Source organism: Ornithorhynchus anatinus, chromosome 1, assembly GCF_004115215.2.
Source record: "Ornithorhynchus anatinus isolate Pmale09 chromosome 1, mOrnAna1.pri.v4, whole genome shotgun sequence".
Classification (NCBI taxonomy): domain Eukaryota; kingdom Metazoa; phylum Chordata; class Mammalia; order Monotremata; family Ornithorhynchidae; genus Ornithorhynchus; species Ornithorhynchus anatinus.
In genome coordinates, this window is record NC_041728.1 from 129761028 (window position 1) to 129776111 (window position 15084).

Below are 15084 nucleotides of genomic sequence, written 5' to 3' on the forward strand. Positions count from 1 at the left end.
TGTCAAGTGGCAGAGCCGGAATCTGAACCCATGACCTCTGACTCCAAAGCTCGTGCTCTTTCCACTGAGCCACGCTGCTTCTCTTACTTCTGAAGTAACCCCAAATAATAACAATGGCATTTGTTTAGCGCTTACTATGTGCCAAATGCTGTTCTAAGCGGTGGGGGAGATACAAGGTAATTTAGGTTGTACCACATGGGGCTCACAGTCTTCCTCCCCATTTTACAGATGAGGGAACAGAGACCCTGAGAGTTAAGTGGCTTGCCCAAGGTCACACAGCAGATGAGGGGCAGAGCTGGGATTAGAACCCACGTCCTCTGACTTCCAAGCCCGGGTTCTTTCCACTGAGCCACGCTGCTTCTCTTACATCCAACTGTGTGCCTCATGAGGGACAGAGATTATCTTCGATCTGACTGGATGGTACCCACCCCAATCATCTGACTGGATGGTACCCATCCCAATATGAAATACAGTGCTTGGCACATAGTAACTGCTTAAATTCCACAATTATTATCAAAAGATACAAAAGCAAACCAAAAAAACCTCCTCACAATTGGCTTCAAGGCTCTCTTCCACCAGGCCCCACCTTACGTTTCTGTTCTTTTCAGATGCCATCCCCCCAATCCTGCCTTTTTTGCTCTTCCCAAGCCAATCTTCTAGCTGTACTTGGCTCTCAAATCTTCTAGAATCATCTCACTCACTCTTTTCCTCGGGCTTGAAGCTCCCTACTTCCCATCAGACAGACCCCTGCTTTCCCTGGGAGGCAGAGATGCAGGGTTTAAGTCTGGTTCAGCCACTTAACTGCTGTGTCACCATAGGCAAGTCACTTACCTTCTCTGTGCCTTAGTTTCCTCAACCGTAAAATATCTTTTTTTAAAAATATGGTATTGAAGCACTTATTATATGCCAGGCAGCAAACTGAACGTGGAGGAAGATACAAGGTGAGACACAATTCACATCCCACATGGGGCTCACAAGCTTAATCCTCATGAATCCAGATGAAGTACCTGAGTCACAGAGAAGTGAAGTAACTTGCCCAAGGTCACACAACAGACGAGTGGGGGAGCCAGAATAAGAACCCAGATCTTACCACTTCCAGGCCTGTGCTCTATCCATTAGACCACACTGCTTACCACCCTGTTCTCCCTCCTATTTAGGCTGTGAGCCCCTTAGGGGACAGAAACTGTGTCTTACCTTATTAACTTGTACCTACCACAGCGCTTAGTACAATACTCGACACATAGTAAGTACTTACCAAATACCACAATTATTATAACAACATTCAAACCCCTCCTAAAAACCCACTTTGAACACTTTGAAATTCTGATTAATTTCCCAGAATCCTAATTAATACTAATCTGTCAGCTACCTCTAGCACTATGAACTAATTTTTTTAAAATGGTACTTGGTAAGCACTTACTCTGTGCCAAGCACTGTATTCATTCATTCAATTGTATTTATTGAGCGCTTACTATGTGCAGAGCACTGTACTACGCGCTTGGAATGTACAATTCAGCAGCAGATAGAGACAATCCCTGCCCTACAACGGGCTCACAGTCTAAAAGGGGGAGACAGACAACACAACAAAACACTCTATTAAGCGCTGGGTTATGTACAAAATAACCAGGTTGGACACAGTCCTTAACATTCAGATATACATGTCTGCTCAACTGACATTTCAGAGTTATAATTAATCAGTGGTATTTACTGAGCGCTTACTATGCGCAGAGCACTGTACTAAGTGCTGGGGAGAGTACAATAAAAGAGAATTAGCAGGCACGTTCCCTGCAAATCTAGTTACACTTCCCAAGTGCCTAAATACAGTACCCCTCACCAACTGGGGAACCCAAAAATAGTACGGCAACTATTACTGCAAGTAATACTTCTCCCATGCTGCTTTGCAAAATAGTACGTTGTCAGACCCAAGGGAATGTTAGAAGCACGTGGCTTAATGGCAAGAGACCGGGCTTGGGAGTCAGAGAACGTTACTTCTAATCCCGGCTCCGCCACTTGTCTGCTGTGTGACTCTGGGCAAGCCACTTCACTTCTCTGCGCCTCGGTTACCTCATCTGTAAAATGGGGATTGACTGTACGCCCCATGTGGGACAACCTGATCACTTTGTATCCTCCCCAGCAGTTAGAACAGTGCTTTGCACATAGTAAGCGCTTAAATATTATTATTATTACTATTCTCTGTATTGAGATGAGCCTCAATTCCCTCATCTGTAAAATAGGGGTGAAGGCTGTGAACCCCATGTGGGACAACCTGATTACCTTGTATCTAACCCAGTGCTTAGACCAGTGCGAAGCACATAGTAAGTGCTTAACAAATACCATAATTATTATTATTATTCATCGTTCTTGCTTTCCTTTTTCTGACACCCTTTCTACCTTCCTGCCAGGATTTCTTGTGTCTTCGGATCATTCAGAGCTGCCACAACCACATGAGCCTCGAGTAGAAGAAGCAGAAAAGCAGCACGGCTTAGTGGGTAGAGCTCGGGCCTGAGAGTCAGAAGGACCTGTGTTCTAATCCCAGCTCCACTGTTCGTCTGCTGTGTGACCTTAGGCAAGTCACTCCACTCCTCTGTGCCTCGGTTACCTCATCTGTAAAATGGGGATTAAGAACGTGAGCCCATGTGGAACTTGGACTGTGTCCAACCTGATTAGCTTCTATCTAATCAGGACATCGGCCATAGGAACCGCTGTCTCCCGTCTGCTCGCCTGCCAGGACAACAGGACATTTCATTCCGATCTGCTGCAGCAGATAAGTGGCCATTTTCTTCATCTTCCCTCTTTCCCTGCAGTCAGGGCAGGGTGTGGCTGCCTAACAACCAGGTGAGAAAGGCCCAGGTTCACACATTTTTACGTTTTTTATTTTGATGGCTGCCTGCCTTCACAACTACTAAGCCCCTGACTTCGCCTAAATTCACGTCAACCCAGTCTGTTCGCTCCTAATCACCGGCCTCTTCACTCTCATGGCCCCAAGGACAATTCAACCATCTCCTCAGGGTCGTCCTAAACACTGGCCTGTTCACTCTCAAGGACAATTCAACCAGCTTCTCAAGATCCTTCTAAACACTGGCCTCTTCACCTTCAAGGCCCCAAGGACAATTCAACCATCTCCTCGGGGTTCTCCTAATCACTGCCCTCTTCACTCCTCGGGGTATCACTGGATTAAGTAGTTGCTGCTGCCTTTTACCTCAACCGGCCCCACTATGACCCTTCAATCCCCCGGCCCCAGTCAGTTCATCCCAGTCTTGCTCTCTGCCATTCACCCCCTCACCTCACACCATCTCCCCCTCCCCCATCCCTGTCCCCCGTCCCAGCTCTACTCCTCATCCCAATCCCCCCTCCCAACTCGCACCCATCCAAATCCTCCCCATCCCCCACGCTGTCGCCTCCCCCACTACGCCCTTGCTGACCTTCCTGCCTCCTATCTCTCCCCACTCCAAACCATACTTCACTCTGCTTCCCAAATTATGTTTCCCCACTCCTCAAGAAACTCCAATAGTTGCCCATCCACCACTGCATTGAACAAAAACTCCTCACCATTGACTTTAAAGAACTCAATCCCCTTGCCCCCTCCTATCTCACCTCGTTAGTCTCCTACTACAACCCAGTCCGCACACTTCGCTCCTCTAATGCTCACTGTACCTCAATCTCGCCAATCTCACCAACGACCCCTCGCCCACATCCTGCCTCTGGCCCAGAACACCTTTCCTCCTCAAATCCGACAACTACTATCCCTCACCTTCAAAGCACATCTCCAAGAGGCCTGCCCTTAGACCCCCTTTCCTCTTCTCCCACTCCCTTCTGGTCACCCTGATTCACTCCCTTTATTCAAACCCCCCACTCCCCGCTATCCCCACAGCACATATATAAATAGCTGTAGTTAATTTACATTCGTTATCTGTCTCCCTCTTCCCCCCATCTCGCCCTGACTCACTCCCTTTGCTCTATCCCCTTCCTTCCCCACAGCACCTGTTTATATATATACATATCTATAATTCTCTTTATATTTTGCCTGTTTTACTTATTCTAATGTACATATATATATATATATGTATATCTCTAATTCTATTTATACTGATGCTATTGATGCCTATTTACTTGTTTCTGATGTCTGTCTTCCCGCTTCTAGACTGTGAGCCCCTTGTGGGCAGGGACTGTCTCTCTTTGTTGCTGAACTATCCTTTCCAAGCACTTAGAACAGTGCTCTGCACACAGTAAGTGCTCAGTAAACACAACAATGAACAAATGATTGAAAGGTCATTGTGAGCAGGGAATGTGTCTATTTATTGTTATATTGTACTCTCTCAAATCCTTAGTACAGTGTTCTGCACCCAGAAGGCGCTCAGATATGACTGAATGAATCTACCCCAGCACTTAGTAGAGTGCCTGGCGCACATAGTGAGGGATTAACAAATACCTTTAAAGAAACCTCCCTCTTATTGTAAACTTTAGTATAAACCAGTTTTAGAAAATATTCCATTCTTGTAAGGAGAAGTCAACTCTTTAGAATAAGACCAATATGGCTTTGGGATCTCCATTTGAGAAAGAAATTAGTGAGTCGGTAATACGAAGTGTTAGATTGAGAATGTGGAGTCGGAAGGAAACAGACACATAGTCGCACCAACATGCTGAAGACTAGAAGAGCAAGCAACCCTGAGTCTGAGGCAAACTGCTTGCTCATTACGTAGCCCCAGATGAACAGCCAAACAAACATGGGGAGCCCTCCCTGGAGATCCAGGGCTCTCCGTGAAAACGAGGCCCTGTGTCCTGTCCTCCTCCCATCCCACTCTGTTCCCAGGTGTGTTTCCAAAGCAAAAATGGCTCTTCAATGTGAAGAGTCGTCCGATCTAATTTACTGTCTTTATCTGCTCTCGCCCACATCCTGCCTCTGTCCTAGACCGCCCCCCCTCCCTATATCTGACAATTACTCTCCCCATTTTCAAAGCCTTACTGAAGGCCCATCTCTTCCAAGAGGCCTTCCCTGACTAAGCCTTCGTTTCCTTGTCGTCCACTCCCTTCTGCGTCGCCCTGACTTGCTCCCTTTATTCATCCCCCCTCCCAACCCCACAGCAATTACGTACATATCCAAAATGTATTTACTTATATTAATGTCTGTCTCCCCCTCTAGACTGTGAGCTCACTGTGGGCAGAGAACGTGTCCGTCACATTGTTGTACTGAACTCTCGGCACAGAGTGTGTGCACTCAATAAATACGATTGACTGACCGACTTCCCTCTTTAATGTGGCTGCTTCTCTCCTCTCCTTTCCTCCTAAGTGATTCTCGCAGCACGGCAACATACCTGGTCATGGATGAGCCCATGATAGAGGATGCCTTGCATGTCTCTGCACAGCCGCTCCAAGCCACCATATTTAGACCAGACGTTAGGGTTGTTGGATGAAACTAAACCTTCCACGGTGGTCTTCAAATTGCCCAGCAGCTTCCAGTGTTCTTTCCTGCAAAAACATCAAGTATATTTTACAAGTCCTTGGCCTTGCTGAAAGCACTAGTGAGCAATCAGTCAACGGTATTGATTATCTGTGTGCAGAGCACTGTAGTAAGCGATTGGGAGAGAAGTACAGTGCCTGGCACACAGTACGCTTAACACGTACCGTTATTATTTTAATGATATAAGAGAGTTGGTAGACATGTCCCCTGCCCACAGGGAGCTCACAGTCTAGAAGGGGACAAACGCCCCTTAATCCTAATGCTTTCTCAGCCACCGACTTGCTCAGTGACTAAGTATTTAGCCACTCTGTGACTCGGTTTCCTCTGTCAATCCAGGGGAGAATTTAGGAAATGAACAGGACTCAGGAAATCTCATCTGTTGGGACCCTGTAGACTGTAAATTCTTAATAATAATAGTAATGATAATAATAATAATGCACTGTAATAATAATAATAATAATAATAATGCTGGTATTTGTTAAGTGCTTACTATGTGCAGAGCACTGTTCTAAGCGCTGGGGTAGATACAGGGTAATCAGGTTGTCCCATGTGAGGCTCACAGTTAATCCCCATTTTACAGATGAGGTAACTGAAGCACAGAGAAGTTAAGTGATTTGCCCACAATCACACAGCTAACAAGTGGCAGAGCCAGGATTCGAACCCGTGATCTCTGACTCCCAAGCCTGGGCTCTTTCCACTGAGCCACGCTGCTGTAGATATAAGATAATGGCGTGGGTAAGGACTGCATCTATCTACTCTGTCGCACTGTAATAATAACAATAATTATGGTATTTGTTAAGCGCTTACTATGTGCCAAGCACTGTTCTAAGCATTGGGGTAGATACAGTGTAATCAGGTTGTCCCACATGGGGCTCACACTTTCAATCCCCACTTTACAGATGAGGTAACAGAGGCCCAGAGAAGTTAAGTGACTAGCCTAAGGTCACACAGCAGACAAGTGGCGGAATCAGGAAGAGAACCCATGTCCTCTGACTCCCAAGACTGTGCTCTTTCCACTAAGCCACGCTGCTTTCCCAAGCACTTAGTACAGTGCTCTGCACACAGTATTTGCTCAGCAAGGCTCAGTGGAAAGAGCCTGGGCTTGGGAGTCAGAGGTCATGGGTTCTAATCCCAGCTCGCCACTTGTCAGCTGTGTGACTTTGGGCAAGTCACTTGACTTCTCTGTGCCTCAGTTACCTCATCTGTAAAATGGGGATCAAGACTGTGAGCCCCACGTGGGACGACCTGATCACCTTATATCCCCCCAGCGCTTAGAACAGTGCTTTGCACATAGTAAGTGCTTAACAAATACCATCATTATTATTAACCCTGCAATCCCCAGAGCAAAACAAAGCATCCAATTTACAAAGAGGCCCTCACAGGAAGGGAAGCAACCTGACAAGATCACTGGAGATGGGGAGGGTGGTCTAAGCCGAGAGGAAGCTGAGATGGCGACACGGAGTGGTACCTCTTTTGAAAATTAGACATACAGTTTTCTCTATGTCCGATGCATATATGTATGTAGCTATTCTTCCACTTTTTAAGCTCTGGGCAAATCATGGAGGAGCAAAAACATCAAGTATACAACCGTTAACTTCGTTTGACTGGCCTCTGTCCAGTCTTACCCAGGCCTGGGCAGGAGAGGAAAGGAGTGTTAATTAAACAGCGGCGACCTGTAGGACCCCTTTGGAATCCCTAGTTTTAGCATGGTCTAGTGGAAAAAGCAGATTTAAGAGTCAGGGGAGTGGGATTTTTTTTCTCTCTTGTGGTATTTGTTAAGCTTTTTATACTATATAAATATGTATATAATATATAAATATATATAAATATATATATAAATAAATATGTATATAATATATACAGTATTATACTAAGCACTTGGATATATACACGGTTGGACACAGTCCATATCCCACATGGGGCTCACAGTCTCAATCCCCAATTTACAGATGAGGTAACCGAGGTGCAGAGAGGTGAAGCAACTTTCCCAATGTCACACGGCAGACAAGTGGCGGAGCCAGGATTAGAACCCCGGTCCTTCTAACTCCTAGACTCGTGCTCTAACCGTTAGGCCACACTCCTTCTCTAGCCTGTTCCGGTCGGTTCTGCCATGTCTCCTGGGTGTCCTTGGGGAGGTCACAACTCTGTGCCTCGGTTTCCTCACCCCAGTGAGACCTGATTATCTTGTATCTACACCTGCGCTTAGGACAGTACTTGGCACATAGTGAACACTTAACTTATTATTAAATGACCTTCTTTTCAACTTCTCTCACAAGCTTCAGTATTTCTTTTCCCTCTTCAGGGCTGGGGACAAGTAGGGCTTCTTTTGGGAAGCTTGGCAGCAGCAACAACATTATTAAATCACTTGCAACCCAATGAGGTTGACAGGTCACACAACAGTGACCTCCTCTACTTTCACAACTGTTCAAGACTAATTTCTTTTAGATAGTCTTTTCTGAGACACTTTAGGCAAAAGGGGAGGTTGAAATGAAAAAAACAAAAGGGCAGTCCAATTTATATCTACCCTATATGATTTTGTGCCTTGAATTTTTGCTTGGTTATTTTAGTATTTTAATCCCGAATATAGAAATCTTGTCTCATACATTCTGAACAGTGCCTAGGATTTGTGGGCGCTTAAAAATGCTAATAGAATGATGATGTAAATCTCCAAAATTAAGCCTTGAACAGGCGGTCCCAGCCATACTGACCTCGTCAGCCTTGCCTTTATGCACTTATGTTATTCAATTACTCCCTTTGGTTACTCTAAATATTTTCAAGTCATTCTCCTCCATTAGAGTGTAAGCTCCTTGTAGGCAAGGGAATGGTGTGGCTTAACTGTTTTCTATTTCCCAAGCTCTCAGTACAGTGCATTGTACCCAGTGGATGCTCAATAAATACTATTACTCTTTCTCCTCCTGCTACGATCATAGGCAGTCAATTCCCAGGGAAAGGTAATGCCGGGCGGAAGGACAAGCAAAGGCCTGCTTGTAATTTCTCTGATTGGGGAAAAGACACCAAGAAAACATTTTCTTCTTTCTAAGTGTCACTCTCTGAGGGCGGGCTGGCTCCGGGCTAGAGTCTAATTTGGCAAGAACGAATGGCTCTGCTTCACAGCAGTTTCTTGCTCTGTTTTTTCCCAAAGCTCCTTGCTTTCACCTAGAAATTCCAGTCAGGAATGAAGTGCAGTACGGGGAAAGGGACCATGATATACCAGAAATCCATTAAGGAAGAAAGCACGATGAGCAGCTTCCTCAAATGCAGTCCTGGAAATAATAATCATAATGATAATGTTGGTATTTGTTGAGGGCTATGTGCCAAGCACTGTTCTAAGCGCGGGGGTAGATACAAGGTAATCATGTTATCCCACGTAGGGCTCACAGTCTTCATCCTCATTTTACAGATGAGGTAACTGAGGCACAGAGAAGCTAAGTGACTTGCCCAAGGTCACACAGCTGACAAGTGGCGGCGGCAGGATTAGAACCCATGACCTCTGGCTCCCAAGCCTAGGCTCTTTCCACTGAGCCACGCTGCTTCTCTGAATGAATTGCCACAGGGCATTTATCCTGTGATTCTCCTGAGAGGCATAGGAGAAAGTGATGGTAGCAGCATGGCCTATTCATTCAATAATATTTATTGAGCGCTTACTATGTGCAGAGCACTGTACTAAACACTTGGAATGTACAATTCAGCAACAGATAGAGACAATCCCTGCCCAGTGATGGGCTCACAGTCTAAATGAGGGAGCCAGCAAAGCAAAACAGAACAAAATAAACATAAGACAGCATCATCAAGATAAATAGAATCAAGGGGATGTAGACCTCATTAAGAAAATAAATAGGGTAATAAATGATATATACAAATGAGCACAGTGCTGAGGGGAGGGGAAGAGGGAGGAGCAGAGGGTGGGGGGAGGGAAGGAAAGGGGGAGCAGAGGAAAAGGGGGAAGCTCAGTCTGGGAAGGCCTCTTGGAGGAGGTGAGCTCTCAGTAGGGCTTTGAAAAGGGGAAGAGAGTTAGTTTGGCGGACGTGAGGAGAGCACAGGCCTGGGAGTCAGAAGGACCTGGGTTCTAAACCCAGCTCCGACACTTGTCTGCTGGGTGATCTTGGGCACGTCACTTCATTTCTCTGTGCCTCAGTTACCTCATCTGTGAAATGGAGATTAAAACTATCAGCCCTGTGTGGAACATAGGCTGTGTCCAACCCGATTAGCTTGTTATCTACCCTAGCACTTAGATCAGTTCTTGACACACAGTAAGTGCTTAACAAATGTCATCATCATTATTTGTTACACACCAGACACACTAGGGAGAGGTCTTGTGAACTAATAACAATGCTACTTGTTAAGCATTTACTATATGCCAAGCACTGCTCTAAGCGCTGGGGTAGACATAAGTTCATCAGGTTGGACACATTCCCTGTCCCACATAGGGCTCCCAGTCTTAATGCCCATTTTACAGATGATGTGACAATGCCAGAGAAGTGAAGTGACTTGCCCACGGTCACACATAGGGTGTGCTTAGACAAGGAGCGTGGCTCAGTGGAAAGAGCCCAGGCTTGGAGTCAGAAGTCTTGGGTTCTAATCCCGGCTCCGCTGCTTGACAGTTGTGTGACTTTGGGCAAGTCACTTCTCTGTGCCTCAGTTACCTCACCTGTAAAATGGCGATTAAGAACTGTGAGCCCCACGTGGACTACCTGATCATCTTGTATCCCCCTAGCACTTAGAACAGTGCTTTGCACATTATAAGCACTTAACAAAAGCCACCATTATTGTTATTCCTTACTGCCTGATGGGCCTGGCAGAGATCAAATACCAAGGGAAAGCTCCTTCACGACCGAATCGATCCACTTATGGACATATCCGGAATTTATTTATGTTAATGTCTGCCTCCCCATCTAGACCCTAAGTTCCTTGTGGGCAGGGAATGTGCTTACCAACTCTGCTGTGCTGTACTCTTCCAACTGCTTGATACAGTGTTCTGCGCACAGTGAGTGCTCAATAAATACTGCTGATTGACTGATTCAAGGCTGGGACCTACATGCAACGGTATGAATTCCACAGAGATCAAATGCTCCCACTCGCTTTCCCATAATAGGTAAGGAATCTGCACAGGTATTGGCAGTTTTCCCCGGGAAAACCTGTTGGCAGCTCCGCGCGAGTAATTTAGCGGCCGGTCTTTATTGGACTGGACTCCAAGCAGCTAGGCAGTCTTCTAGTGGATTAATGGACTGATCTCTAGACTGTAAACTCATTGTGGGTAGGGAATGTGTCTGTTTATTGTTGTACTGTACTCTCTCAAGCGCTGAGTATAGTACTTTGCGCTCAGTAAATATGACTGGATGAATGAAGGAATGGTCACTTTATTATGGAGAAGCAGCGTGGCCTAATGCAAAGAGCACGGCTGGGGAATCAGAGGATCTGTGGGGTGAAAATCAAGTGCTTAGAGGGTTCAGCTCCATGTGCATGGGTGACACAAAAGCGTGAATGAGGGCTCAGTTGGGGAAGGCCCCCGGGAGGAGGTGTGATTCGAAGGGTTTGAAGGTGGGAAAAGCGTTGGTCCGTCATATGTGAAGGGGGAGGGAGTTCCAGGCCAGAGGGGAGATGTGAGCAGGCGATCGGTGGCGGCACAGATGAGAAAAGGGAGCAGCGGGATCTAATGGAAAGGACACGGGCCTGGGAGTCGGAGACTCTGGGTTCTAATCCTGGCTCCACCGCTTGCCTGCTGTGTGACCTTGGACAAGTCACAACTTCTCTGTGATTCGGTTTCCTCATCTGTAAAATGGGGATTTAATGCCCGTTCTCCCTTCTACTTGGATTGTGAGCCTCTTGTGGGACAGAGACTGTGCCCTGATTAACTTGTGTCTACTCCAGTGCTTAGAACAGTGCTTGACACATAGTAAGTGCCTAGCATTGGAAGCAGCATGGACCAGTGGATAGAGCAAGGGCCTGGGAGTCAGATGGATCTGGGTTCAAGTCCCGGCTCCGCCATGTGCCTGCCGTGTGATCTTGTGTCTCTGTGCCTCAGTTCCCTCACCTGCAAAATGGGGATTCAATACCTGTTCTCCTTTCTACTTAGAAGGTGAGCCCCTTGTGGGACCTGATTATCTTGCATCTACCCCAGTGCTTAGTACAATGTTTGGCACAGAGTAAACACTTAATACCTCAGCTATTACTATTCTTACAGACCGTGCCCAACCTTCTCCAAGCTACAGAACCCTCCATGGTAGATGTTGGAGGGGCAAGGGAAAGAGTGGGGTTAATGCAATACACCTTATTGTCTCATTGATCATCTCTCTCTGATCGGCATTGAGCCGTATCTTGCTAAATCTAGAATGCTGTCAGATTTCCTCTAAAAATGCAGACTGGCTACTTAAGTCAATGCCTTACTTCTCTCAATATCCCTGTGACGCCTCCTTATAATTCTCAACTCTTACTGGACACCTAGGGGAGGTTAACTCATGGGCAAAGTCACCATGGAAGAGCTGAAAGATACGATTTATGTTTCCTGAACCCCAATCCAGACTTGCTGCTGCTAAACTACACCGAAGAGCAATAGCACAGCTTTTAAAATCCCCCAAACTCTTTGCTATTCTGCTACCATCCCGCCTTGTCCAAAAAAACCCACCGCAAGCCCTTGGTGCCTTAAGAGGGATGCTCAGTCGGTAATGATCAAACATCACAGTTTTCCAACAAGAAAATGTTCACAAGATTTCATTCCACCTTGAAAAGAGTAGGGCTTTGTCAGCAGGCAGGGAAGAGATAAATGAGATGAGGAAAAGCAGCCAGACAAGAACACAATTTTACATCAGGCACCAGGAGGAAGCAGAAGTACAGAAGGGCTGAATGAGGTTTTCAGAATAATAATAATTATGTGCTAAGCACTGAGGCAGGTGCAGGTTAATCAGATCAGACTCAGATCCTTTCCCACATGGGCTCTGTGTCTTAGGAGGGAGGACAGATATTGAATCCCCTTTTTACAAGTAAGGAAACTGAGGCACAGAGAAATGAAGCGACTTGCCCGAGGTCACACAGCAGGCAAGTAGCAGAGCTAGGATTAGAACTCAGGTCTTCTGACTCCCAGACCCGTGCTCTTGTCAGTGGGCCACGCTGCTTCTCATTTCTCCCTTTGTATTATTGGGAAGGTCCAGGATCCACAGTGGCTGAGATTAAGGGAATAAAAGCTTGAGTATTTATCTATAACCCATATAGAATGCCTCCAATGACTTGGCAAAACCCAAGCAACAGGCTCTCACAGAGGTGGGGGGAAACCGTGGTTGTGGAAGCCCTGAGAGTTATGAGAAGCAGCATGGCTCAGTGGAAAGAGCCCGGGCTTGGGAGTCAGAGATCATGGGTTCTAATCCCAGCTCCGCCACTTGTCAGCTGGGTGACTTTGGGCAAGTCACTTAACAGCTCTGTGCCCCAGTTACCTCATCTGTAAAATGGGGATGAACACTGTGAGCCCCATGAGGGACCACCTGATCACCTTGTATCCCCCCAGCGCTTAGAACAGTGCTCTGCACATAGTAAGCGCTTAACAAATACCAACATTATTATTATGTACTCCCTTGGGGCTAGGCTAAGACTGCACTCCAACAAGAGGATGGAAGGCCTTAGACCTGCTAGGGAAACCAGGCTTCTCTCACAAGTGAATGACAAAGCCTCCGTAACATTGTTAAAAGCCACATACTACCTTGCCAGGAGAATCACCCTCTCCTCGTTAAAGGTCCACCAATCCATCAATCAATGGTCTTTATTGAGTGCTTACTATGTGAAGAGCACTGTACTAAGTTGGGAAAGCACACTGTAAGAGAGTTGGCAGACATGATCCCTGGCCTCAAGGAGTTTACAGTGTAGAGGGAGAGACAAACGCTAAGATAAACTATAGGTAGGACAGGAAATTTGTCTCTTTACTGATATACTGTATTCTCTCAAGCACTTTCTACAGTGCTCATATTTACTGTGTGTAGGACACTGTATGAGAAGCAGCGTAGCTCAGTGGAAATAGCCCGGGCTTGGGAGTCAGAGGTTGTGGGTTCGAATCCTGCCTTTACCACTTGTCAGCTGTGTGACTGTGGGCAAGTCACTTCACTTCTCTGTGCCTCAGTTACCTCATCTGTAAAATGGGGATTAACTGTGAGCCTCACGTGGGACAACCTGATGACCCTGTATCTCCCCCAGCGCTTAGAACAGGGCTCTGTACATAGTAAGTGCTTAACAAATATTAGTATTATTACCAAGCACTCTGGAGAGTCCAATAAAACAAAAGACACATTCCTTGCCCACAGCAAGCTTACAGTCTAGAGGAGGGGAGACACATAGCAATACAAATAAATCAATTACAGATACGTACATAAGTGTGGTGGGGCTAGGAGGGGGGAAGAACAAAAGGAGCAAGTCAGGGTGATGCAGAAGGGAGTGGGAGAAGAGGAAAGGAGAAGCTTAGTCTGGGAAGGCCTCTTGGAGATGTGCCCTCAATAAGACTTTTTGCAGGGGCGGGGGGAAGTAATTGTCTGTTGGATTTGAGGAGGGGCAGAGTATAAGGACATGTACCTAAGTGTTGTGGGCAGGGTAAGTATCAGAGTGCTCAAGGGTAAAGACTCAGGTGCATTGGGGACAAAAAAGGGAGGGCTAACAGGGTACTGAAATGAGAGGTTAATCAAGATGACTTCTCAAAGGAGATGTGACTTTTTTATGGTATTTGTTGAGTGCTTACTATCTGTCAGGCATTGCTTTAGGTGCTGGGGTAGACACAGTGCAATCAGGTTGGACGCAGTCCCTGTCCCACATGGGCCTCACAGTCTCAATCTCCATTTTACAGATGAGGTAACAGACACAGACAACTCAAGTGACTTGCCCAAGGTCACACAGCAGAAAAGTGGCAGAGCTGGAATTAGAACCCAGGTCCTTCTGACCCCCGGGCCTGTGCTCTATCCACTAGGCCATACTGCTTCTTTAGAAGGGCTCTGAAGATGTGGAGAGTGCCGGTCTGTTAGATACAAAGGGGAGGAAGTTTCAGGATGAAGGAAAGACACGAGCAAGGGGTTGATGGCAAGGAAGACAAGGTCGAGGTACAGTGAGTTGGTTGGCATTAGAAGAATGAAGTGTGTGGGCTGGGCTGTAGTGGAAGATAAGCGACGGTAGGTTGGATGGAGGGGGAGAGCCGATCAAGCACCTTAAAACAAATGGTGAGGAGTTTCTGTCGGATGCAGAGATGGATCATCATCGGTGGAATTTATCAAGCACCTGATGTGTGCAGAGCACTGTATTAAGCACTTGGGAGAGGACAATACAAGAGTTGGTAGACACATTCCCCGGCCACAGGTTTCCGAGGAGCAGAGAGCTGTGGACTGAATGATTTTTCAGAAAAATTATCTGGGCAGCAGAGTGAAATCTGGACTGGAGGCAGGGAGTTCAGGGAGGAAGGAGGAAGATGCTGAGGAAAGTGCCTGGACCAGCATGGTAGCAGTTTGAATGGAGGAAGGGGCAGATTCTAGAGATATGGGGAAGGGAAAACAAGGCAAGTTGGAACGTGTGAATTTTTTTTGTCATTTCTATGGCTGACAGGAGATCCCAGCCCTCTTAGCCTATGTTAACAATAATAAAAGTATTTAAGCACTTACTGCGTGCCA

The 15084-nt window shown here is 46.4% G+C and overlaps 1 protein-coding gene across 4 annotated transcripts in view; it reads right to left on the bottom strand.

Annotated features, from left to right (window-relative positions):
• Nucleotides 1-15084, bottom strand: part of RUBCN (rubicon autophagy regulator) — an 86922-nt gene that overhangs the window by 53453 nt on the left and 18385 nt on the right. For all 4 annotated transcript variants that reach the window (XM_029063418.1, XM_029063410.1, XM_029063405.1 and 1 more), the window contains exon 2: nucleotides 5313-5466. In XM_029063418.1, the coding sequence (XP_028919251.1) occupies nucleotides 5313-5466 (154 nt within the window). The remainder of the gene's footprint in view (nucleotides 1-5312; nucleotides 5467-15084) is intronic.